The sequence below is a fragment of the Quercus suber genome, unplaced genomic scaffold (genome assembly GCF_002906115.3).
Source record: "Quercus suber isolate HL8 unplaced genomic scaffold, Cork oak 2.0 scaffold_616, whole genome shotgun sequence".
NCBI lineage: Eukaryota > Viridiplantae > Streptophyta > Magnoliopsida > Fagales > Fagaceae > Quercus > Quercus suber.
The window spans coordinates 207,404-232,265 of NW_027070059.1; the positions used below are offsets into that span (position 1 = coordinate 207,404).

A 24,862-nucleotide genomic window follows, 5' to 3' on the forward strand; every position below is an offset into this window, starting at 1 on the left:
TATAAAAAGAAGATGTAATTTAATGATAGATTTGTCAAAATTCATCTCCAGTAAAAAAAATAATAAGTTTGTAGCATAAAGTTACAACTAATTTTGTATATAAATTTTGTCCTAAACCATTTATCTTAAGAGCAATCATCTCAAAGGGATTAACTTGGAATAGGTTTATACCAAGGTTGATCGTAAAATAAAGGCACTTATGACAGATATTGGTTTACGTTTTCATATTTCAGAAACCATTTTCCACCTCATCCAAAATTTATCAATTGAACCTTCACTCTTTACCCCTATTGTCTGTCACCCAAAATTTATCAACTGAGTATGCGTTTGGATTGCATTTTTGGTTTGTGCGTTTGCGTTTTCCTCTTCTTCTTTTTTTTATTGAGAAGCGTGTTTCACATGGAAATTTTTCTGTTAGTGGGTCCTGTGCATAGTGCATGGGACCCACTACCTTTTTGACGAGCAAAATTTTCACTGGAATGACAGAGTGCACGGGACCAACTACCTCTTTGACTAGCAAAATTTTCACTGGAATGTGTCTATCATGCACTGTTTATGGGAGCCACAAACATTTTTGTTCAATAAAACTTTCATTAAAATGGGTTTCATGGTACTATTTACACATTTAAAAATTATTTTGTTACAGTGTTTTCAGTTTTCAACAAAATAAGTAGTATCCAAACGGACCCTGAATCTCCACCCATTAATGTCTTCCGTTTTCGGTGGTCAACCACTGTCGTCGATGTTTGCTGATTACCAATCATGATTTTTTTTTTTAATATAAAATATATTTTCCATAGCATTTTTTAGGAGAATTTTCATAAATGTAGCCAAAACATTTAAAAATAATTTCTTATATTTTCATTTGAAAACATTTTTCATTGAATCAAACACTGATTCATCCTCTATCATATATCTGACTGAACAACAAGATAAGCAATAGTAACTTTGGAATTGAAAAGTTACTTGATTTGGTTGATTTTTTTTATTTTTTATTTTTTTTTACTTGATTAAGAAACTCTATATTGTTTTTTTTTTTTTTTGGATAGGAAATAAGAGTATTATTAAACAAATTGATAAACAAAAGAAAGCAAATACAAGGTGTTCATGATGGTGAACATAAGGAAATGCAAAAAACAAACAAACAGCAACAAACAACAAGAAAAAACTTAAAGTGCAATACTAAGAGAAGAAATAAACTCCAAGATAGTGGAACAATTCGAGAAGCCCCAACACCTAGACCAATCAAATAAAGTCTTTTTGTATAGAGCTTGTAATTGAACTAAGGATTTCTTGGTATCCTCAAAAGAGTGCCCATTTCTTTCCGTCCAAACAATCCACATCAAACAGCAAGGAACCATATTCTAGATGTCTGAATTAAATTTTTCCAGCCAAAAGCTCCAACAGTACACCAAGCCTTCCATAAGAACTGAATTGAAAATTTGTTGCAAATAAGGTGTCTACATCTTTTTAAAATTAAAAAAAAAAATAATAATAGTTGCGTGTTTTGAAACTTCAAATCTAAGACAAAGTGGACTTTGAGAAATTGATTTTCTAACAGTTATTTACGAAGTACCAAGTCTTAAATTATTTAACTTTGAGGAAAAAAAAAAAAAGAAAAAAAAAGGCTTACGAGTATGTGAATTGTGAAGGACTAGAATTTTAAAATTTAAAACTTTTTACTTTTCTTGAGCACGACGAAATATTATTAACTCATTTGATGGCTTAAAGTTTGATTTTTTTTTTCCTATAAAAAGAAAATTTATTTTAGGGGTTTGTCATGTGCTGTAATTATATCATTGGACAAATACATAAGTTTTGAATGTGAATAATTATAAAAATTTCTTTATAAAAATAAATAAACAAATAAAACATCAACCACGCTCATTCAAAAATAGAAGAAATTATAAGATCTACATGATGGACAAGTGATGTGGTTCACTATTCCACTAAAAAATTTTCACTTGTTTAAAATTGTTAGTTAAATTTTTTTTTTTTAAACAGAAATTAATTACTGATTCAGCAATTTTAAACAAGTGAAAGTTTTTAGAGGAATGGTGGATCACATTACTTGTCTACCAGAAGACTCTAATTTTTCCAAAAATAGTGTGTGATAAGACTAGTGGTGATTTTTTTTTTTTTTTTTTTTTGAGAATACACGCAAGGGAGAAGAAATGTGGTTTTAACATAAAGTAACATTACAAATTCCCCTCAAAATACATTATACTTTTAAGAGAAGACTAATTGTGATTGATATAAAATAAACCTATATATTTTGTCTATAAGCTTAAGCCAATGAGATTTTGACATGTAAATGATTAAAATTAATTCTCTCTGGGAACAATCATAATTAATTACTACTATCTTCTAAAAAAATATTAATTACTACTAATCATATGTGTTTAACCCCAGTTCTAATAATGTATGATTTGACTTAATGTTTTAATTTGGTGGTCCGATTTTTCATATGATGAGTCCCTTTAATCGTTAGGAGTTCTAATGATGTTTGAAATTAAGCTCTTATTCATCTAACAATTTAATTGACATTTATATCATTTCTTGTCAACATTACCATTTTACCCTTGAGCAATGAGCTGCTTACACACACACACATATATTGTCAACATTACCATTTTACCTTGAGCAATGAGCTGCTTACACACACACACACACATATATATATATATATATTTAAAGCAAAAATTTTATGTATTAAAACATGAAATCTAAGACAAAGTGGACTTTGAGAAATTGATTTTTTTGAGGTGGGTGTAGAAGTACAAAGTCGTATATTGTTTGTTTGTTTTCTTTTAAGATTTAGCATGTTTTTTTTTAGAATCATTAAGATTTAGCATGTTAACTGTGAAGGATTGGATTTTTGAGATTTAGATATTTTATTTTTTCTTATTAAAAAAAGGGTAAAATGCCCTTATACCCTTGGCATATAGTAAAATTAGACTCATTGCACCCGATTTTCAATAAATGACATTTCACCTTCAAATGATAAAAATAATTAACACCCGCACACTTTTTAAAAATAATTTTTGGGACAAAGTGTCAATTATTTTAATCATTTAGATGGTAGAAAATGGGGCATATGTCATTTATTTTGATCCTTTGAGGGTGGAGTGTTATTTATTTGAAATTGGGTATAAGTAGTTTAATTTTGCTATATCTTAATGGTTTCAAGAAAAATAAATTTAGGCAAAAATATCATTTTGGTTTCTACATTTTGTTACTTTCAATTTGATCTATACATTTTTGTAGTAGTTAATGTAGTCTTTATTGTTATTTTACTAATGAAAAATGCTTATGTGACACATATTGCACTGTTGGATTGTCTAATATAAAATGAATAAATACGATGTTGATGTGTCTAAATTTTATTGGTCCATATCAATGATTAGATGGCAAAACATGTCACGTATTTACAAATATTTTTCTTTTTTACCAATTTTTTTTTTGTTTTCTTTTAATTTTATTGGACAAAGTTAAAGTCGAATTGAGTGATGACGAAAACAAATCTTTCATTGTCAAAATAGAGGCGCTACGTAGAAAGTGTTGTTGCTCTGAGTTGATGCTAGAGACTTCAATTCCAATGTTGAGCTCTCTCGCTTGTCTAGATTATCCCCCAATTTGAGTTGTTTGGGTCTTTTTGTTTCGAAGGTGGTGGTTTTGCTTTATGGTGCTAGGTGTTGAAATGATGGTGGTTGGGTGGTGACTAGTGGTAGATTTGGTTTTTACAATATTTTTGGTAGATTTAGGTATTGTCATTTGTTTGGTTAAAAAGAAACTGTAAGAAAATTAAATGAAAAGAAAAAGGGAAATTTTGTTTGATTTATGGTATATTTATTAGAATTTGTTATTGTGATTAAAATTTATGATTTGTTGTTGAAGATTTTATGAAATTAGGTATGGAGTGTTTGATTTGTTTTGTGTTTGGTTGCCATGAAAGAGAGGGAGAAAATTGCAAGTAAGCTTTTTCTATTTTTTTAATTGAGGAAATAATTTTTTGCTTCCTTTTCTAATTTTTATTACTTTTTCTTTAAAATGCTGATGTGGTATTTTAAATGTTAAACAAACATTTTTAAATTTTATTTTACTAGTCAAGTCAACTTTAAGTATGCCAATTGTGTAATTTGTGTGCTACATAAGTATTTTTTATTAATGAGATAATGATAATTACTAAATTGTCTGCAAGTTGAAAATAATATGACTTAGATTAATTGCTATTAAAATGTAGGAACTAAATTGAAAGTGACTCAAAATGTAGGAACCAAAATGATATTCTATTTTTTATTTTTTAAATCCTAAAAAGAGGATTTTAATAAATATTGTCAACTTGTACATTTGGAGGGTTTAAATATTGTTTATTTTAAGTGTTTGTTATTGTTATGTCATTGGTTCAATACATAACTTTCGAATGTTGATAATTAGAAAATTTTCTTTAAATTTTTTTTAAATCTGAACAGCACATAATACATGTGATAGGATTAGTTGTAATTTTGTTTTTTGATGGGAGGATTAGTTGTAATTTTTTTATTTGATGGGAAGGATTAGTTGTAAATTGTAATTGATCTCAAATAAAACTAAAAAATTAAATGAAAATCATAAAGCGTATTATAAGCATAAAATCACATTGTTTTGGTAAGTAGTGTTCAGATCTAAAGCTTCTATGTTTTTGTACAAGTAGATTAAACTCTATTAGGTTTTATCATTAAATTGAGCCTATATAAGAATCCGGTTAGAGATATATGTGGCGTCCAAGAGCAAATCATGGAGAAAGAGACTTGATGAACATCATCTTTGCTTTGGGCCGAGTTGACTCACATCAAAAATAGTCCAAGAGCCTTTACCTACAAGACTTTTTCCCCTGACAAGTTTTTAAAAGATTTAAAAAATAAAAATAAAAATAAAAGCAATTTTATTTAAAATAATATAGAATATTGATGTTGTGAATAATTATTAATAAATAAAAAAGTGATATTAATGATCACAAAACTTTTTCCCCTACAAGTTTTTAAAAGATTTAAAAAATAAAAATAAAAATAAAAGCAATTTTATTTAGAATATAATGTAAAAGGGTTAAAGATTTAGGAGAAGGGGGATTTGAAATTGTGTATATTGTTGAATAAGCAAAGCAAGCTGTTGAAATCATATTTAGTTGTTTAGTTGATTTGGCTGTTCTGACCACCACCCAAACCCTCTCCTCACCCTTTTCTTCTCTCTCTCTCTCTCTCTGCACAAGTGCTCTCTCAAATACTGATTTCCCAAACCCTAGATTCCCAGAAACTCCAAAAAATCCCCAATTTCACAACCACCTCTCTCTCTCTCTCTCTGCGTGTTCTCGGAGCTCTCTCTAATCCACAGTGAGTGTGTGTGTTCGCTTTGCTTCTTTAGATCTTTCTCTCTCTCTATCTTTCTTGTTCTTGCTCAAGTTTCGCGACCCGACGACCGTTCGATTCCTGATATGGCGGAAGGCAAGCTCGATCTGCCAGACGATCTCCTCTCATCTAAGCCGTCCGATCACTCCTGGTCCGCCAAAGGTACTACCTGCTACTACTACTACTTCACCCCGCTCTTCTCGCTCTTTACTTCATTCTTTTGCTTTCAATGTTTATCGTTGCTTTTCTTTTTTCCTTCTCGATTTGCGTACGTATTTGATGGATTTGATAGATGCGGATTCGATGCGAGGTTTAGGGCTTTGTTGATCTGAAACCATCTCTTATTCCTTGTGCTCCACTATTTCATTTTCTGTTTTTTTTTTTCAACCTCAGCTTCGTCAATTAGGGTTTACTCCATTTTTTTTTTTTACATTTTTGTTTCTGTTTATTGCTCAGACTTCAGATCAAAGCGCGAATTTTTATTTATTTTTTGAATTTGGTTATTTGATTGATTTGCTGTTTTTCAATTTCTGGTTTATGCGGGGATTAGGAATTTGCATGTATTGCATATAATTTCGTTTTGAAATTGTGTTTAAAGTAGTTTCTTTGTCACTTCGTTTCGGTTTAATTTAGTGGAATTGGCATTGATTTCGTGCTTGTGATTTGGGAATGTAGTTATTGATTTTTTAGCTTTCATATATTTAGAGCTATGAAGATTTTGGTTCAGTGCTTGGAGTGTTTTTTTAGTGCCCAATTCAGCTCTTTTTATCTTTCAGCGAAAGTTTATTGTTAGTTATTTTCTCTCTATTGGATTGCTTGTATGCTGAACTATGTTTGTTACATTGAAAATGAAAGCTTAACATTTATTTTTGTGCTTTAATCTATGTTCATACTGTGCCAGTGGAAGCTTCGGGTGGGAATGATGAGGATAAGGTGCTTATGGGGTTACTTGATGAGTCAAAAGGTACCATTGTATTGTTTGATTCGTTTGATGTGAAATGATGAACTATTGAGGCCTATCCGTGTTTGTTGCTATTACTTGGTCTCTTGTTTTTGGTCTGATGTTTTTAATTTTCATTATTGCAGATCAATCAGCGTCAGAAAGCAGCATACCTCTATCTCCCCAGTGGCTTTATGCCAAACCGACTGAGCCTAAGATGGTATAACTTTAATCTGGCCTGCTAGAAAGCATAGTTCTATTTCTAATTCCTTTTTTTTAGTTGTTAATAAAATAATGTAGATGAACTTAAGCTATTGTTTTGTATCTATATTGTTGGTTAATATTTCACATCTTTTAAAATATAAAATAATTATAAATAATTATATTATTATTTGCTGTGGAATTGTACTTGTATGTTCTTATTATGTGTCTGTTAGAGGATTTTTTTTATTATAATATAATCTTGTTTTTACTTCAGTAACCCCCCCCCCCCCCCCCACCCTTCCTTTTTTTTCTTGGTAGTTCTGGATTTAGGCTTTATGCTATATGCATGTATGCCATATATGCATATATGCCTACTTCCCACGGCTGTAGTCCAAAGTGCATTCTCTTAGTTACCTGTTAATCATCAGATATTCTCATAGGCATTAGAATATATTTAGTTGCACAGGTAAAAGTCTCAAATTTAAGAGGCATTTTTCAGTTTGGGGTATGCATCTCAGGGTATGTTGGCTGCAGCTTCCCTTTTGTATATCATATTTCAATTTCAAGTAACAGGAGAACGATGAAAAAATTAAGTGCAAATACTGTTGTACATTTTGTCTGATATGTGAAAATTGATATTTTGTAAGTTCTGTAACTTTTGCCTACTATATTTATCATTGATGTTTTATCCTAATTTTTATTTGTGAGAAGGTTGGGTTGACATGGTTTGGACGTGATTTGGAAGCTTGGGAACACATTTGTGTGAAAGAACTTTAATATTATTGTGGAACATTTGTGTGAAAGAACTTTAATATTATTGTGCAAGTAAAAAGGCAAAGGGATGCCTCGAATGATATGGGTTGAAATTATAGGGAAAGACATGGTCATGTGGTAAATGGGAAATGATGGAGGTGATAGGAAGCTTTTTTTTTTTTTTTTTTTTTTGGAGGATTAGTAACAAAGGAACTCCATTAATATAAAGAATACAAGAAAAGGGCTAAGGTCCAAGTACACAGGGATTATACAAAGGACTCTCTAAGCGACCAAGTTTGGAACACTATATTTCTTTGTCTCAAGTGGACCATTTGGATGGAATACAATTCTCAGTCTTTTGAAGGGGTTAAATACCTGTTACTTCAATTGAAGCATTTTTCCCCTTAAATCACTTTTTGATTGGATTAAGAACATTGGGGATCTTACTTATTCTTTCTTGTAGTTCCTAGATCTTTGTAATTTTAGGATTTAACTTTTAATTTGTTATCTCGTGTACTCCCCATGTACCTCCGTTCTTGCACTTCTACCTGTTCTTTTAAAATAAACTTATAAAAATAATTAAACAGGGACATAGTATAGATAGAATTAGTGTTGAAAAAGGATCCATTTAGCCAACCCCTAGTAGTTGAGATTAAGGCTTGAGTTCAGCTGATCTCCTACTCCATACAAATTTATGTCCAAAGAAGATAATGAGTAGTGTTTTATTCTTTACTTGGTATTGCTTAAGTGTTTACTTTTAGAAAGCATATGATTTGTTTGATTTCTCTTCTGTGTCTAAATATAGACCCATATTTTGGTATAATAGCTAGGCTCTTAGCCCATCCTTAAGTTGGTACCATGCCAGATGTCTGTGCCTTCTTTTCAATTGATTCTTGCCCTACCTCTGCTTTTCAATTCAAGTGGAGTCCGTGATCAGTGTTTAATGTAGCAGAATACATTGTGTTTATATACTCATCCACTTGCCAGTCCTATTTCATGAATTTTAAAGCAACTTCCGCAATTTGATGATGGAATTTTTTATGATGTTTGAAATTTATTAGACAGCTGATTTTCAGTTTATATTTTTTCTGCTCATTCATTTTATGATTTTTAGTATTTTCATCTTATGACAGTATGATAAGGTTCATTTGGAGATTCACAATTTGACATTCAGTCATAAGGAATTATATATTTAGTGTAATTTCATTGTTGACAGGAAACACGTGGGCCAACTTCAGTGTCTCTTGGTAACCCTACCGATCCCAATCAAAAAGACAATTGGCGTCTGGATGGATCTGAGGACAAAAAGGATTGGAGGAGGACTGCTGCTGACAGTGAAATTAGCCGCCGCTGGCGTGAAGAGGAAAGAGAAACTGGCTTACTTGGTGGTAGAAGAGATCGTAGGAAGGCTGAGCGCCGTGTTGACAATGTCTCAATGAGAGAAACCGTCGAGAGTAGGGCATTGCCTACCTCGGATCGGTGGCATGATGGTCGTAATTCTGGGCATGAAACACGGCGTGATAGCAAATGGTCTTCTAGGTGGGGCCCTGAGGACAAAGATAAGGAATCCCGAACTGAGAAGAGGACAGATCTGGAGAAAGAAGATGCTCACAATGACAATCAATCTTTTGTGGGTAGCAACCGTTCAGTTTCTGAGCGTGATTCTGATTCTCGTGATAAATGGAGGCCACGCCATAGAATGGAGGTTCATTCTGGTGGTTCAAATGCCTACCGTGCTGCACCTGGATTTGGACTTGAGAGAGGACGAGTAGAAGGTTCAAACATGGGATTTACCCTTGGACGAGGGAGGTCAAATGTTGTTGGGAGAGGTTCATCTACTGGTTCCATTGGTGCTGCAGATAAAAGTGAAAGTGTCCCGGGGAGACCAAGCCACTCTGTTGATTCTTTTTGCTACCCAAGGGGAAAGCTTCTTGACATATATCGGAGGCAAAAGCTTGATCCATCTTTTACAATTATGCCAGACGATATGGAGGAATTAGCCCCCATTACTGAAGTAGGCTTTATAGAACCATTGGCTTTTGTTGCTCCTGATGCTGAACAGGAGGTAATGATGGAATTCCTGTATTTAATTTTCTTGTTCTTCTGGTGCCATTTTTTTTTTAATCAGTGATGTCAATTTTGTGTAATAACAAAACTATTCTTTTTCGTATAATTTTCTAAAATCTTTTGCGCCTTGTAATTGGGTCATGTGATGCTAACAGGCCATCCTTGGTGATATACGGAGGGGAAAGCTCACTAGTAGCGGGATGGTGTACAGTTTGTATAGAAAGGGGAGATCAACTGAAAATGTTACAGGTATTCTCGGCTCAAATGCTATGCTTTTAATTTCTGCTTGTATTCTTGGTCTAAATCTTTAAAAACATTCCTTTTATAGGTGTTGAAGACTTAGACTACACTGAGCAAAATCAGGGTATCCTACTCCCAACTTCCAATGATGAGGCTGCTGATACTTCACAAGAAGCTGCAACTGATGATGCATATCAAGCTGACGATGATGGTACCTTGTGGAAATATAGTTCCAAGAGGAATGCAGTAGATGGTGAGTTACTGTTTAACTTAGCATTTGGAGCTCATATTTTGAACCACTTTATACAACTTTGCTAGCTAATTCTATTTCTTAAAGATTCTAAATGTACTTCATTTACAGAAAAATATATTAAAGAAGCAAAAGTTAATGTTATTGGAGCAATCAATGGGCTGGAAGATGGATTAGCCCCAATAATTTCAGAAAGTAATGGTGTCTGTGGTGCCACAGAGATTGATGGTGCTCAGCATAGTGCTTCTCAGATGAATATTGGTGAAAAATGGCAGATGGCGGATTCTGATTTTGCCAAACATGTTCAGTTTGATGGCATTGAGTTTTCCACTTCATTTGACCTAAGATCCAAACTTCCCGATGATTCAAATTCTCTCTTTGTTGTGCCCTCTCCTGAGCAGAATCAAAGTAGAAACAGTCAGGCAAATGACTTGGATAGGGTAGCCCCACCAGAGGAGTTAAGTTTGTACTACGTTGACCCTCAGGGGGTGACCCAGGGACCATTTGTTGGGGCTGACATCATTTTATGGTTTGAACAAGGTTTCTTTGGGACAGACTTGCCAGTCCGCTTGGCAGATGCTCCTGAAGGAACACCTTTCCAAGAATTGGGCAAGGTATTGCCTTACCTGAAAGTCAAAGACGGATATGACAATAGCACTGAACCAAACTCTAAGCTAGAACAATGTGGTGCCTTTGAGGAACAGTTGGACACTAGTTTACCTGCTTCTGCTTCTCTTATGGAAATTAATTCATCTTCAGTAAATGACCTGTGCCCAACATCGACTGAGTTTAACAGCCTTTCAGCACAGCATGTTCAGTCAAGAGTATCTGAGCCTGAAGTTTCATTACAACTGCCACATTCTGAGGGTCAAAGCTTCCATAAGCTCATTACACAAGACGAAGGTTTATTTCCTATTATTAATGTTTCCTTTTTTCAAATTAAAAAAAAATTGGGTCTGTTTCCTTTCCAATCTTACTAATGAATGATTTTCGTTTTTCCTCCCTTCAGAAATTGTGTTTCCTGGAAGACCTGCAGACAAGGGATATTCTATTGCAAAATCTTCTGGGAGCAGTCGTCATTCTACAGACAATCCTATCAGCCACCCTTCTCTTCCAAATGAATTGACAGAACCTGGTGTATCAATTCAGAATGATAATAAGTTGCACCCCTTTGGCTTGCTCTGGTCTGAGCTTGAAGGTCATACAAAACATGCGAAGTCATCCGCTCCATCCACCATGGGAAGGGCTGCTCCATTTGGTGCTATGGGTGATCCAGCTCTTGCTGCAGAGACGTGGTCTGATGTTTATAGGAAAAATGCTCATGTTGACCCCAACTTGTATCAAGATGCCATGGCTGCTCGTCATTTGTCACTCATGGAACAGGAATCCAACCATTTTGATTTAGCAGAGCAGCTTATGGCACAACAATTTCAGCAGCAGCAGCAGCAGCAACTCCAACAACGATCTATGTTGTCTCCTCATGCACACATAAATGAATCAGTTTTAGAACATGTGCCTACTCAGAATCTTTTACACCAACAGTTGGCCAATCGTTCTGCCCCAGATTTGGATCATCTTTTGACACTTCAGCTGCAACAGCAGCGGCAAATTCAGTTCCAACAACAACATCAATTGCATCAACAGCAGCAGTTTCATCAACAGCAAAAGCTTTTGCAGGAGCAAAAGCTTTTGCAGGAGCAAAAGATTCTGCAGGAACAAAAGCTTTTGCAGGAACAAAAGCTTTTGCAGGAGCAACAGCAATCTCAAGTCCGGCAGGTGCTTCTTGAACAGTTGTTTCGAAGTCAAATGCATGATCCTGGCCTTGGGCAGTCACATGTTGATCCACTCAGAGCCAATCATCAGGCTGTATTAGAGCAGCTTCTTCTACAAGAAATGCAACAACGGTCTCATCATCCTTCAAGGCATAATGAACCATCTTTAGAGCAGATTATGCAAGCTAAATTTGGTCATATGCCACAACAAGATCATCAGAGAGATTTATATGAGCTTATATCACGTGCACAGCATGGACATCAGTCATTGGAGCAACAGCTTCTTCAACAAGACCAGCTGCAGGCCAGGCAGCTGTCAATGGGATTGAGGCAGCGGACTAATATTGAAGGAGAAAGGCATATTGGTTCTATGTGGCCAGCAGATGAATCTGATCAGTTTCTAAGGACTCATGCTGGTCCTCACCGAACTCACTCTTCAGGGTTTGGCCCAATGGATGTTTATCAGCGACAACAGAGGCCATCCCATGAGGAGCAGCTGAATCAACTTGAAAGGAATCTTTCATTTCAGGAGCGGCTTCGGCAAGGTCTTTATGACCCTAGCTCACTGCCATTTGAGCGGTCAGTTTCTATGCCTGCTGGTGCTCCAGGGATGAATCTGGATGTTCTAGCTATGGCTCGTGCTCATGGTTTGGATATGCAGGAATCAAGTGCACGTATGCAATCTGCTGGTCAAGTGGGTACATTTTCATCTGGCATCCACCCTCATAATCCCCATCATCCTTTGATTCCCAACCAATTTCATGGCCCTCAATTGGATGCAATTGAGGGCCGTTGGCCTGAGAACAATGAGCAGCTAGAGAATGACTGGATGGAATCCCGGGTTCAACAATTGCATATCAATCCAGAACGTCAGAAAAGGGAGTCAGAAGTTAAAATGACTTCTAGAGATCCAACTTTATGGATGTCAGAAGGATTTAATGATGAGAAGTCAAAACAATTGTTGATGGAATTGCTCCATCAGAAATCAGGTCATCAATCTACTGAGCCATTGGAGGTGGGTAAGGAAACAAGGGCACCATCTGGCCTTTATTCTGGGTTAAGCTCCTCAGATCACCCATTCACTCTTCGTCTAGACCGGGAAGCAGGTCTGGATAACACATTTGCGGTGGGTTCTTATGGTTCTAGTTCATGCGAACCATTACAGGATGAGCGGGCCACCAGTTTGGAGAGCAATGAAATAATGCCGTTTAGATCTGATTCTGGATCATTGGTAGAGGGAGAATTGCGCTTGGCAGGCATCAATGAGACTGGTCAGGCAATTTATACAAACTCTAACATGATCAGCAAGTCGAATATGAGCAATGAGTTCTCTGAGGCTGAGGGGAGGAAGCATGGGTCTAGAAGTGAGGGTGTGATGAAGGGTCCAGCTTTTGAGATTCAGGAAGGCTTGGTTGAGCAAGCTGGGTTGGCTGCTCTAGACCGTGGGGAAATTTTGATTAATGCCCTTAGCAGGCAGTCATCAATTGGTTCTGCAGGTAAGTTCTTTCTTAATTATTTCTTTGTATACCCTGCGTTATGGTCATATTAGAGTAATTATAGTTTTTGGACACGGCTTGTGTTCAGTGGAAATTTCCACTGGACACTTCCGGATTTGGACACAAGTCCAAGAGTGGACATGTGTCCACTATTTAACGTGTCCAGTGGAAACTTCCACTAGACACAAGCCACACCCATAGTTTTTTATATTTTTCCTGAATTTGCTATGATCATATTGATAATGGTTTTTTTTTTTTTGGACTGAATTTGCTCTCAGGTGGGAAAACAGGATTCTACAGTGACAAAATTGGTAATTCATTTGTGGAGGAGGTTTCCAAAGTTTCCAAAGAGCGGTAAGTTTCCTTTTGTATAGAACACCCAACTTTTCAAGCAAAACCTCATTTAATGCATTCTCTTTCATTTAAAAAGATATAAGTTTCTAAAACTGCTCTCTTTAGTTTGGGTTTGGCTTACCTTCAGTACTTTTTTAACTAGAGGTCTCTTTTTGTTTTAAATACACAATAACAAGTGGTAGTGGGCTTTAATCTCCACCTTTTATTTAGTTAGTGATTGATGTGACAATTTCTCATTAGAACAAAAGGAAATTCCAGTTAAAAAAGTACTGGAGGTAAGCCAAACCTCCTTAGTTTAAGCTTTAGTGAAAAGAGGGTTATTGACTTTTTAAGTACCTTAAAGGGTAAGTTAGGAAAGTTACTAATATTATGTTCATTGATTTTTCAATGAGGATCATATTTTGGGGTTATCCCAAAATGGGATGGAAGATCAACAATATGGGACAGCGTAAGCATGATTTTGCTATTTATTGGAAAAAGAAAAAAGCAAAAAAACACACACGCGCACACTTGTAAGCTCTATTCCATGAACTGTACTAAGAACCTGGACAGTCTTTGAGAACTTTTCTTTAATACTAGTTATATATCACTCTTTTAGAGTAGGAAGATGATGGGGTCAGTAAATTTGTAGGCAGACCTCCGTGAGGTTGGTCAAACTAACCCCATTAGGTTCTCATAATCTGTCTTTTGCTTGCTGGTTTTTATTTTTCATGTTTTATACTTTTCTTGTTCTTAATCATGCAAGATGAGATGGTGATGTTATTATTCCACAGTTTAATTCTGAAGTACTGCCTTATTATCGTATCATGCATTGCTTAGTTTGACCTCCTTTTGCCAGGGTGCCTGTTCCATTAAAAGGGCAAGACAATAATATTTTGCTGAGACGTCCTCCTGTCCCCCACCCATCATCATCACAGGAAGGATTGTCTGAGCTGGTCTCAGATCAAGTTGCAAGAGGGAAAATTTCTTCTAGTGGTGCTTCTGATGGTATTGACATCTCAAAATCCTCGTACACTTTTCTTCTCCTGGTTAAGGTAATGAATAATATGATTATATTTCTAAATTTTCAGGGGGAAGACGAGAACCTGGGGTGAATTTATTAAGCCAAGGTTCGGACATCATGGCATCTGGCAAGAAAGACATGCGATTCCGGCGTACTTCATCTTTTGGTGATGCTGATGTTTCAGAGGCATCATTTATAGATATGCTGAAGAGTAATGCAAAGAAAAGTGCACCGGCAGAGACTCATTCAACAACAGGATTTTCAGAGACAACAGATGGAGCACAAGGGGGACGAGGTGGCAAAAAGAAAGGTAAAAAAGGAAGGCAAATTGATCCTGCTCTTCTTGGTTTCAAAGTCACTAGCAATCGCATCATGATGGGTGAAATTCAACGCATAGAGGACTAGCCCTTTCGATTTGTATTTTCTTTTTCTATATGTTCATTCCTTAAAAAGTTGTATAGGTTCAAAGCCCTTGGTGTAAAGCGTCTAAAATTCGTTAATTTTTTCCCCGTGAAATGATGATACGGCAGAGGCCAAAATGCAATTTTACAGAGTTTACAGCATCATGACAATTTTGTACAGACTAACAAGGTCCATAAGGAAAGTATTCAGGTTATATAGATTTGTATATTTTGAGAAAGAATGTAGTTGCAGTTGGTTTTGACACTATAATCTTTAGAAGTGGCAGTTTTCTTCACCTCTCTGTGCTCACTTGATGTGTTATGGTTCGTAGCATAATGGTTTCCAAAGTTTAGGTCCACTGGTAAAATATTTTTGGGAACGTTTTTATTATTTTTGGGGTGTTTTTGATGATTGAAAAATGTGGTCAATCTTAAATGATTGTCAATCTTAAATGATTTTTGTTAAGAAAAATAGTTTCCTTGGGGTTGAAAGAGAATAGAACCGCCTTTATTAAACCCACAATCCTCCTTTAATCTCGACCCCCCCCTCTCAAAAGCTTCAAAGTGATTAAAATGCATCCTATATTTTATACAAATTTTGGACATAATTCTTACGTAAATGTCACTGTATTCAAGTTTCACGCATTAAGATGTCTCAAAATCTTCCAAATATCCAAAATAAATCTAAAACTATAACAATAATCTTTTTTATTTTTATTTTATTTTTAGATATGATAGTATTTTAAACTGTTATTCAAAAATAATTTCCGTAAAGAATCTCTAAAAGGGCAAATATCATTGAAATGCCCTTGAAATCTTGAAAAGTTTCAAAATACCTCTAATAGCCTCTTAAAACGTCATAAATGATAAAATGGTTTTCCTAAGGAATCTCCAAAAAAAATGACAAATTCTGTCAAAATTTCCAAAATGCCTAGGGAATCTTGAAAATTATCAAAATACTTCTAACAACCGTAAAATAAATAGTATGTATTCATCATTGTATTTTATTTGTAGATTTGTTCAAACTTCAAAGCGGCTAGCAAGAAAGTGTAGTCAGAAAGTTAGATAAGTTTTTTTCTAATATTGTTAAACATATGTCTATAAGTGGTAAATATGGTAGATGCCCATTTTGTAATATAAGAAACTCATGGTCCTTTTAATCTCTAGTCGATTTTTTACTTACCTTTTGTATTTATGCATCTTCTTTTTCTATATAAAGGGATGAAGACCATTGGTAGGACTCAACAAATAATAATATTACTTTTATTATTATTATTATTCTACGCCATCCATCTTGGTGAAGAGATAGGAGTGATGAGACTCTGACTTTCGTCATTTAACTAATTTCGTCATTTAACTAAATAACCAGATGAAGGGATAAGATAAATATGCAAGAAGCGATCAAACATGTTATATGATATATATATTTTTGGCAGACGATATTGAAGTGTTAGATAGATAAAAGCCAAAGTTCCATCACTTTTTTATAATCCTTCCAATCAATTAATCTAGGACTAATTTATGTATCAAAAGGTCTAGGTTCAAAATTTTCAAAAAAAAAAAAATTTTTTTGTTATTGATTGAGGTAGTTTTGTTAATTCAGGAATGGTTTTCCAATGAATTGATAGATGATGAAAATTTGATGTCTCAAAATTTCTACAATTGTTTCCCAACGTTTAAAAGTTGCACAAATAAAAAAAGTCGAGCTTCTTTTTGGAGTTTTCAATGTTGTAATTATGCATGTAATGTGAAATTAGTTAAATGAACGGGTTAGGTCCCCACCTTTAATGGATAGGTTGGATGAATAAGGGGTAATAACTATTTATTTAAGTAGGTACTGAATGTGTTGAGTAAATATATATTCGACATGTTTATAACTCGATTCAAGACCCTGTACAACCTATCCATTTGGTGATGATAGGCTAGGCATCAGTGGTGATCTACAAGAGGTGTTCCAACTTGGATAATTTACACCCTCAAAATTTGCTTCTTTTCTCTTTTTACACTAAAAAAAGTTGCCAGTAGTTTTTTTAATTTTATTTTAAATTATCAATATTTTTATCTTGATTGTGCTGACTTGATTTTAGTTGTACAATATTAATGTTTTAAAGCACTAAAATTAAAGTCGTCATTTGACATCTACATAAGATACAGCAAAATTGTAACTTTTCGTAAGAGAAACACCGAAAAATGTTTTCCAGAGTATTTTTAAGAACACTACCAAAGATTCCAAAACAAGCAGTTTTTTTTAAAAACTATTTTCATAAAGGGATAGGATCATGAGCCAAGGCTTTATTTTAATAGATCAGAAGGAAAAGTACTTGGCGGTGAACAACCAACAAAATACATTCTTAAAGCCCATTTTCCTAAAACATGGACAACCCTAACCTAGTTAAAGGGGAACTCCTCAAAGCTCTGGCAAACCAATTCAATATCTTTGATTAAGGCTGACTGAAGCTGAAGGCAGCCAATTTTTAGTCAAAACATTTATACATTCTTTGGGGTCATTTTCTATACCAAGAGCTTCAGCCACAGGAGAACAGTTGACAAGCACACTGTATCATTAGAAATTGCTACATCAGTATTCAACTTTTTTAAACTCCCAGAACTGTTTTATTACACAACTAGAAGTTTAGATCTGGCTTGGCTTTTCCATGCTGCAACTGATTCCTTACTCTCCAAATATAGTCAATGGCAATGACTACCTGCAAATAAACAGAATTGCTCACTAGTTACTCCCTTTAGGCCTTAGCCAAAAACTCATCTTTATGGAAGTTCCATTGGAACCCAAACCAGACAGCTTTTGCCAAGACATACTTTTGGAAGAAATGCAAAACTTGATTCCTTTTTCAACACCACAAATGCAACATGAAGATCATCAATCTGAAATAGTTTGTCTTGCCCTTTCTTTTGTTGGAAGAGTCCCAACAACTATTCTCCACATCAAAATTTATAATGTTTCATGACCCTTCAAGTACCACAAATTCCTCCACCCAGCACATCTTGTATGATTGGATCTATCAGCTTGACTACACCGATAAGCTAATTTAATTGAAAAACATACATTTTTAGAGCCAAGCTACATCAATTTAAGAGGGTTGGGAGTTCTTCTAATGGGAATAATAGCCTTGCAGGACTCTTCAACAAATACTTCTCTCAGTATGATAACAACCCAAGAATAGTTTTGAGTGTTGATTAGGCTTGAAACCATCAAAATTCTAGCAGTCTCTGAATTCAACATAAAACACCACCATTGTCTTCAGAAAGACAATGTCTTTGTGTGTGTGTGTTGGAGCCAAATTCCTTGCTATTTAAGTTTAATGAAGTGGGACTGAGGGTTATCATTGTCACACTAATGGAAGTGTGGGGGTTTAAATTAACACAATTTGTCACAGGTATAAAAATAAAGCCATAAGGGTGTTTTGATCCCAAAATATTATCAGTCCCATAGTATAAGGCATGTAAACGGAGATTTATAGGCAATTATACTATAAATTTTTTTAAAAAATTTACATTAGAATCACATGACTAATAGGAGTGAAGATTACCATCTTTCAATTTAATAATTTCTCAATGATCCAAGCCAGCATTTTACGCTGACAGCATTGCTTAAGACTGAATCCACTGGCCTTGGAAGAGTTGCGTGATTGTTTTACCCATGATCCACTCCAACTCAGATGATGATAATGGAACTTGATTGGCAATAAGAGACACTGCTTCTTTTGCTCCTTTATAACCGCATTCAGGAACAACAAATGGAAAGTCGCTGCATAATAGTATTTTGAGAATTTATTTTTTTTCCCCATTTGATGTTTCCATTTTCCCCCCCACCCTCTGGGAATATGAAATATTATCTTTAAACTGAATGAGTAAAAGAAAAGATAAAAATTACCTGCCCCACATGACACGGTTAGCACCAAAGCTAGAAATGATTTGGGAAAATATGTTGGATAAATCCTGATATGGAAATGGCATTCTTGACACCCTAAAAAGTGCACTGAATTTCACATAAACCTGCCAAATTATGAATAGTTTAAGTTATCAACTGAATAACTGTTAACAATTGCTCAGCAAGAAAGAAAAGAAGAACAAGTATTATGAGTTATATATCAGGACTAATATTAAAACCAATTTAAGTACTCTTGCTCAATTACCCTGGGAGCCCACTCTGTCTAGCAAAAGACTTAAGGCGCCTTAGATAAAGCTCTAGACAAAGTATAGCAATTATAAAACAACAACAACTTCTCTCAATCTCAAGACTTCCAGCACAAGTGAAAATATAATGTTCTCGTATGATATTCTAGTCAGACTAAGATCAACCTTGGTGATCTCAATATGGCTGTAGCTGGAAATAATCAGGGCTTGCATATATGCTGTGTCTTTTAATGTTATTCAGGACGTGTTACCTGTGGGAATCTAGATAGCTTTAGAAGCTCAGAAAAGGCCAGACTTTCATCATCATTTCTGCAAATTGACATGTAATAAGTATGAAAGTTAATGCGGTCTTCTATCTAGCAAAAGATTGGAACGGTTCTTTTAACAGAGTCAAATTACAAAAGAGCTCACGTTGGTGGTTTGCAGAATGCCAAATGATCAAGCAAAACAACCGTTGATGGAAATTCTGTGCACAGTTTCTCAATTTCTGAAAGATGCAGTCTGAGACCCTGAAATACACATCTGATTAATATATTATCATCTTGACCCCTGTAATCCAATACTTATGTGCCAATTATTGCCCCAGCCACTAAGTAGGTGAATGCACAGCAATTAAGAACGTGAAAACAGAGTAAAATAATGCAATATGTTAAAATAAATTTAAGAAATTGGTTGGGACCTTTTATTTAGATTATTGTTTTGTAATTACTTATATAGGTTTGAGCGGACTAGATAAGAATCATACTACCTTCATACACATGAAACCCACTGGTACTCCAAGTTCTCCTGCCTTGGAGAACATAGCCTTGCCAACTTCATTTGTCATCTGCCAAAACCATCCAACATGTAAATATAAATAAAAATAATAACGCATGTGCATAGTTGAGATCTGCCATTTCCTTGCACTGCCTTAAATCTAGTACAGATGTAAGAGATCAGGACACACCATTTGATGGAATGCTGCAAGGAAATTAATAACATCAATCCTAATGGTATTTGGTAGCATTTATGTGATTCTCTAACACATGGCATATTGCCTTTTGCCCTCTTCTGTATTACATGCATCTGTGATATAGTTTAAAGGGATAAACAGACCATTTGATAGGAGTTCTGGAAAGAAACTTCCAATTTTAGAACTCAAAAACTAGTTTCTGTCCTTATATTTTTACTTTCATGAACCATTTGCTTGCCTGATGTCAGGGGCTAGAGTGGACAAACAGCACTTACGAGATTAATGTATGTGAAAAGAGTATAAGAAAATTTTCTTGCTTTGTCCTAGACGATGAGATAACTAGTGCCAAAAAATACCCTAAAATATGTTTTAAGTTTTCACAAATTTGATATATGAAATAAAGGGGAGGAAAGAAAATACATTCAGGATAAACAGCAGAGACTATGCTCACTTGGTGATTACTACCTGCTGACCAGATGGCCACAAATATGGATTAAAGCGAACAGCGCGATAGCCATCCTATCATGAAAGAACAGAGTCAACATTAATGCTCTGAGAAAACAGTGGTACATGTTATATGAGATATTCAGTAGACCTTTAAAATGAGATGCTCAAGCTGCTTAACCCCACTTCCATCTTCAGCAGGATTTGCCAGGCAGCAACCAACAAATTTGGTTGGGTACTTGTTCAGGACACTGTCCAATGATTAAGTTATTAACTTGGTAAAAGGTAATACCTTATAGTGTTACGTGGTGAGAACCATAACATGGAAGCAATCAAATAAGAAAAACTACTATAATTAATAAAACACATCAAGAAAATATGAAAGATCTGGCTATGAGTCCTGCCAACTAACTGTTTAGCAAACACGATCCAGAGATCACTTCTTGAAGGAAGTGTGGCTTAAAAGTGGAGGAGTTTTAAAACGTGCTAACCAACTGATGAACTTCTCACCTTTGACCATTGTGATCTTTGAAAATTCAAATTTATAGGGAATAGATAGATCCTCAGGTTTAGTATAACTTTTAAGCCATGACTCCAAAATGAGTTATATTGGTTAGATGCTCACATCATATAAGCTGCAATAGATGTTTCATCCATGCCAAGAAATAATTATAAATGTGACTTTGAAGCATTTTGAAATATTGATTGTTACACAAAAGGGAGTAAAACAAAATCTAGTACATATCTAAAAACTAAATATGGGTTCAACAAACCTTGTCACAAGAGAATGATCAAACTTATGATTAATTGGCTGTACAATCAGTGCACCATCTACACCTGCTTCTGCCATGCACTGTGGATAGTAAGACATAATAACAGTTACTCCAAACTCGGCATATTAAGGAGGAAATGACAAAATGGATTTGTTTTCATATTCAAAATGATTAGAATAAGCACATCCTTCAAAACCGAAGTTACTTAATCAAACTTACACAGATTCTTTATGACAGAAATTAAAAATAGCCCATGCCCAAAAACTAAAAAATTTATCATCAAAATATCATAAAATAAAAGCAGCAAATACAGAGACAGAAAAACACACATAGGTTGAATAAAAGGCATACCTCAAGTAAGAAATCAACATTTCCTGGTAAAGAGGGCTCTTGGCCAGGAAAGTAAGGATATTTATCTGCAGCCTTGAGAAAAAAAAAAAAAAAAAAAAAAAAATAGAAGCAAAATTTCACTCATTCTAGATATTCTAAGAAAAAAAAAAAAAAAAAAAAAAAAAAAAAAAAAAAAAAGCAAAATTTCACTCATTCTAGATATTCTAAGAAACAAGAAAAGTACTTTCCAAAATGCTTTGAGAGTGGTTTTACCTCCTGGGGAGATGCCCATACATGTAAATGTGAGTCTATTATTTTGGTCTGAGAAGGAGTCTTGGTTTGTGGTTCACTGGTGGTGGCCATTTTGGCTGCTGAGATTCTAAACTGGGGTTTCTTCGAAAGATAAGAGATGGGTTGTGGACAACAGTAATTAAAATGGTGAAGAGGTGCTGAAACTGAAAGCAGAGGCTTAAATCTCATTGCCATTTTTGGCTTGCAGAGACTTTGAGCTGGAGGGCTTAATTGAAAAAAAGCCAAAAGGGTCTTGAAGAATTATGAATTTTTCATAAAGTACATGTAGTGGCGACTTTCTGAGTTTTTACGTCGACATTCTAATCTTCCTAGAATATTTAGTAACGATTTGATAAAATTTGTTACCAAAATTCTGTTACAACCAACTTTTTTGTTGTTGTTGTAAATGTGGTCTTTACCTTAAGATATGATTTTATTTATTTGTTTATTTTTATAAAGTTGCTGGATAATTACCCTTTTTCATTATCAGATTAAGAAATTAATAGATTTTTTTATTGATGATTTTATTTATTTATTATCTCGTTCATTATAACTTTTGAGACCAACCAACAAATAGAGATGGTATTCCTACAGTGTTGAAGTTTTCAGGTTGGTTTTCTTATAAGAAAGCACATTGTCGAGGTTTAAAAAATCACAACACCCAGGCCAAAAGAAATAACACAAGGGGCCATAGAAAGTGACTCTAGAAAAAAAGATTGAGCCTATAGCTAGAAAAAAAAGAAAAGAAGAAGAAGAGTGGTAAGCCCAAAAGCCATAAAGGGACAAGCCTTGGAGCCTATGAAAAAAAAAAAAAAAAGGGAAGAAAAGGAAAACACCCTATCAAGACTTGAAGATTGAAGAGAGTCTAGTGTAAAAAATTGAGCTGGGACCCTCAGAGGTTGCCAAAGGCTTGGGATCCCTGGGACATGTAGCACAGTTAAGATATGATCAAGACAGCTCAAAGGGAATACCAAAAAACACGAGAAACGAAGGGCAAATATGTCCTTCTCAAGCACCCAGAGATGCAGTAAGAAAGTAGAAAAGCTGAGAGCAACTGCTCACGATGCAAAGGAATGGTACCCTGAGGAATCCATAATGAGGAGCTATAAAAGGAAGCAGCAGGAAAGATTTTCGACCTAGCAAAAATGGATTCCACTCACTTGGGAAAAATGACAAAAGGGAGGACGGCCAAAAGCTGGGTTTGAAAAGGTAAGAAGTTTTTAGGAACGTGAAATTGAGAACAGCACCCTAAGCACACCCTGGAATGGAAAGTCAGCCATGGGCTTTCAAATAAACAGCACCTAAAGGAGGAGACTATGAGAAACAGGGAAAGGCTCAACCTTCGAGTAATAGGCACAAAATGGACTCTGGTTCCCAGGGAAACAAGAGAGAGGAGAATCAATAGTCTCCTAGGACCCTAGAATGACACTATAAAAAGGGGGGAAGCAATAGTTAATAAGCACGGAAAAATTACGGAGAGAACTCAGTAAAATTCAAGGAAAAAATAGTGAAATATCTTCTGGTATCCCAGAAACAGCTACTATAGTACATACTTGGATTCAAAATGATTCAAACTTTGCAAGTCTTAGAGGCTTGAATAGCCATCAAAGTCTGCAATTTTTGAGCTTATTTGAACCTTGTATCAGGTCTTAGTGAGCATACTGTAATCACAATTAAGAAAAAAACTAATAAAGTATTTCTTATTAATTTGAGGATCCCTGACAATTTGTTTTGTGTATTTCCTGAATACTTTGCACTTCTTTGCTGTTTTCATTATTGTTCAATACAAATATTCTTGTTTTCTTTGCTAGTTTATGTGTATTGTAGGAAGTTTGGCCTGTGCACCACTTAGTTCTTAAACAGCTCCCTTTAGCTGAGGTGAACTAAGCCCAGTCTACCAAACTACAACTATTTGGCCCAGGATCCTTGGACCGGTGTGCTGAAGAAAAAGGCACGTCCACACACATTAATCTTTAGAAAAAATAATTAATATACTATTCCTTTTTCTTCTCAATTTTTTTTGCCACAAATATATCAGTAGTTTTTCATTCTACAATACTACCATAACAAAGTGAATTGTAAGTTTTTCCAATGCAGCCGAGTCATCAAAATTCGCTTTCATCAAGTAGAATATTTCGAGGCTATTCTACAGGATAGCATAATATAGTTTTTGATAACTTATTTACTAGAATAAGGGAAAAAAAAAACTTATTTCTGAGAAATACGTATGGGTGAAAAAGTGTGTGAAAATGCGTATAATGTTGTTTAAAAACTGAAAACATGTGTTTAAACATATGTACCAAATGGCCCTTAGTTTATAAACTTTATATGTTTATTTTCTTGCTAGTAAAAAAATATTATGAAATCAACATTATTATCAAATAGACAAGTGTTGCACTTTCTGAGTAACTTTATATGCCCGGTGCTTTCTTTGTTTTATTAATATATTATGTTCTATAAAAATAATAGGATAAATTAAAATTTACTCACTTGTGATTTAAAATTTGACATTTTACCCACTTAAAGTTAGTTCAATTAGATTTCTTTAACCCATATTTGTTAAAATAAAGCTAAATATGTAATTTTGCTATTCTTTTATGTTTCTCTCCTCTAAAATCACAAAAAACATAAAAATACAAGATTAATAAGATAAAAAATAATCCAGCAGAATATTTGCATCATGAGATTTCAAATTACAGATAAGCGACTTAAATTTCGTTTAGACTTTAAGTGGGTAAAGTGTCAAATTTCAAACCACAGGTAAACAACTTAAATTTCGGTCAAATCACAAGTGAGTAAATTGTAATTTTTTCAAATAAATAATTTATTTTGATCTTTAGCAATATCAACCTTTTTTATTCATCAATCTAACGAAAGAAACCATCTTTACATAGTATAAAAAGATTAGAGAAAATTTTACCCAAAAAAAAAAAAAAAAAATTAGACACAAAATTGATGCATTTCAAAGCGTTAAGGACCGAGAAATAACATTAAAAAGTTGGGGGACAAATAGAAAACACCGCGAATATTCGTATGGGATGCCAAAAGGATGC

General features: G+C 34.6%; 2 protein-coding genes across 3 annotated transcripts; one reads left to right on the forward strand and one right to left on the reverse strand.

Moving 5' to 3' along the window:
• The first annotated feature begins 5,150 nt into the window (after nucleotides 1–5,150).
• LOC112017475 (protein ESSENTIAL FOR POTEXVIRUS ACCUMULATION 1) lies at nucleotides 5,151–15,160 on the forward strand. The gene is made up of 11 exons (XM_024049927.2): nucleotides 5,151–5,546; nucleotides 6,286–6,348; nucleotides 6,471–6,544; nucleotides 8,498–9,346; nucleotides 9,504–9,597; nucleotides 9,677–9,841; nucleotides 9,950–10,741; nucleotides 10,848–13,106; nucleotides 13,385–13,460; nucleotides 14,299–14,447; nucleotides 14,531–15,160. Exons 1-11 carry the CDS (start codon nucleotides 5,471–5,473, stop codon nucleotides 14,866–14,868), a joined length of 4,935 nt encoding a protein of 1,644 aa, XP_023905695.2. The 5' UTR covers nucleotides 5,151–5,470; the 3' UTR covers nucleotides 14,869–15,160.
• Nucleotides 15,161–17,122: 1,962 nt separating this feature from the next.
• LOC112017546 (uncharacterized) lies at nucleotides 17,123–22,072 on the reverse strand. Of its 2 annotated transcripts, XR_002883487.2 has the most exons (11): nucleotides 21,792–22,071; nucleotides 21,540–21,611; nucleotides 21,189–21,268; nucleotides 20,567–20,666; nucleotides 20,437–20,490; nucleotides 19,768–19,845; nucleotides 19,431–19,528; nucleotides 19,271–19,328; nucleotides 18,757–18,878; nucleotides 18,413–18,630; nucleotides 17,123–17,569 (listed from the first exon to the last, which is right to left on the reverse strand). XR_002883487.2 is itself a non-coding variant. In XM_024050014.2 (10 exons), the coding sequence occupies exons 1-10, from the start codon at nucleotides 22,002–22,004 to the stop codon at nucleotides 18,474–18,476; spliced, it is 1,032 nt and encodes a 343-aa protein (XP_023905782.1). In that variant the 5' UTR covers nucleotides 22,005–22,072; the 3' UTR covers nucleotides 18,327–18,473. The 2 variants fall into 2 exon arrangements, 1 of the variants encoding a protein (XP_023905782.1); XM_024050014.2 differs by lacking the exon at nucleotides 17,123–17,569 and having other exon boundaries at nucleotides 18,327–18,630; nucleotides 21,792–22,072.
• Between the last annotated feature and the right edge of the window lie 2,790 nt (nucleotides 22,073–24,862).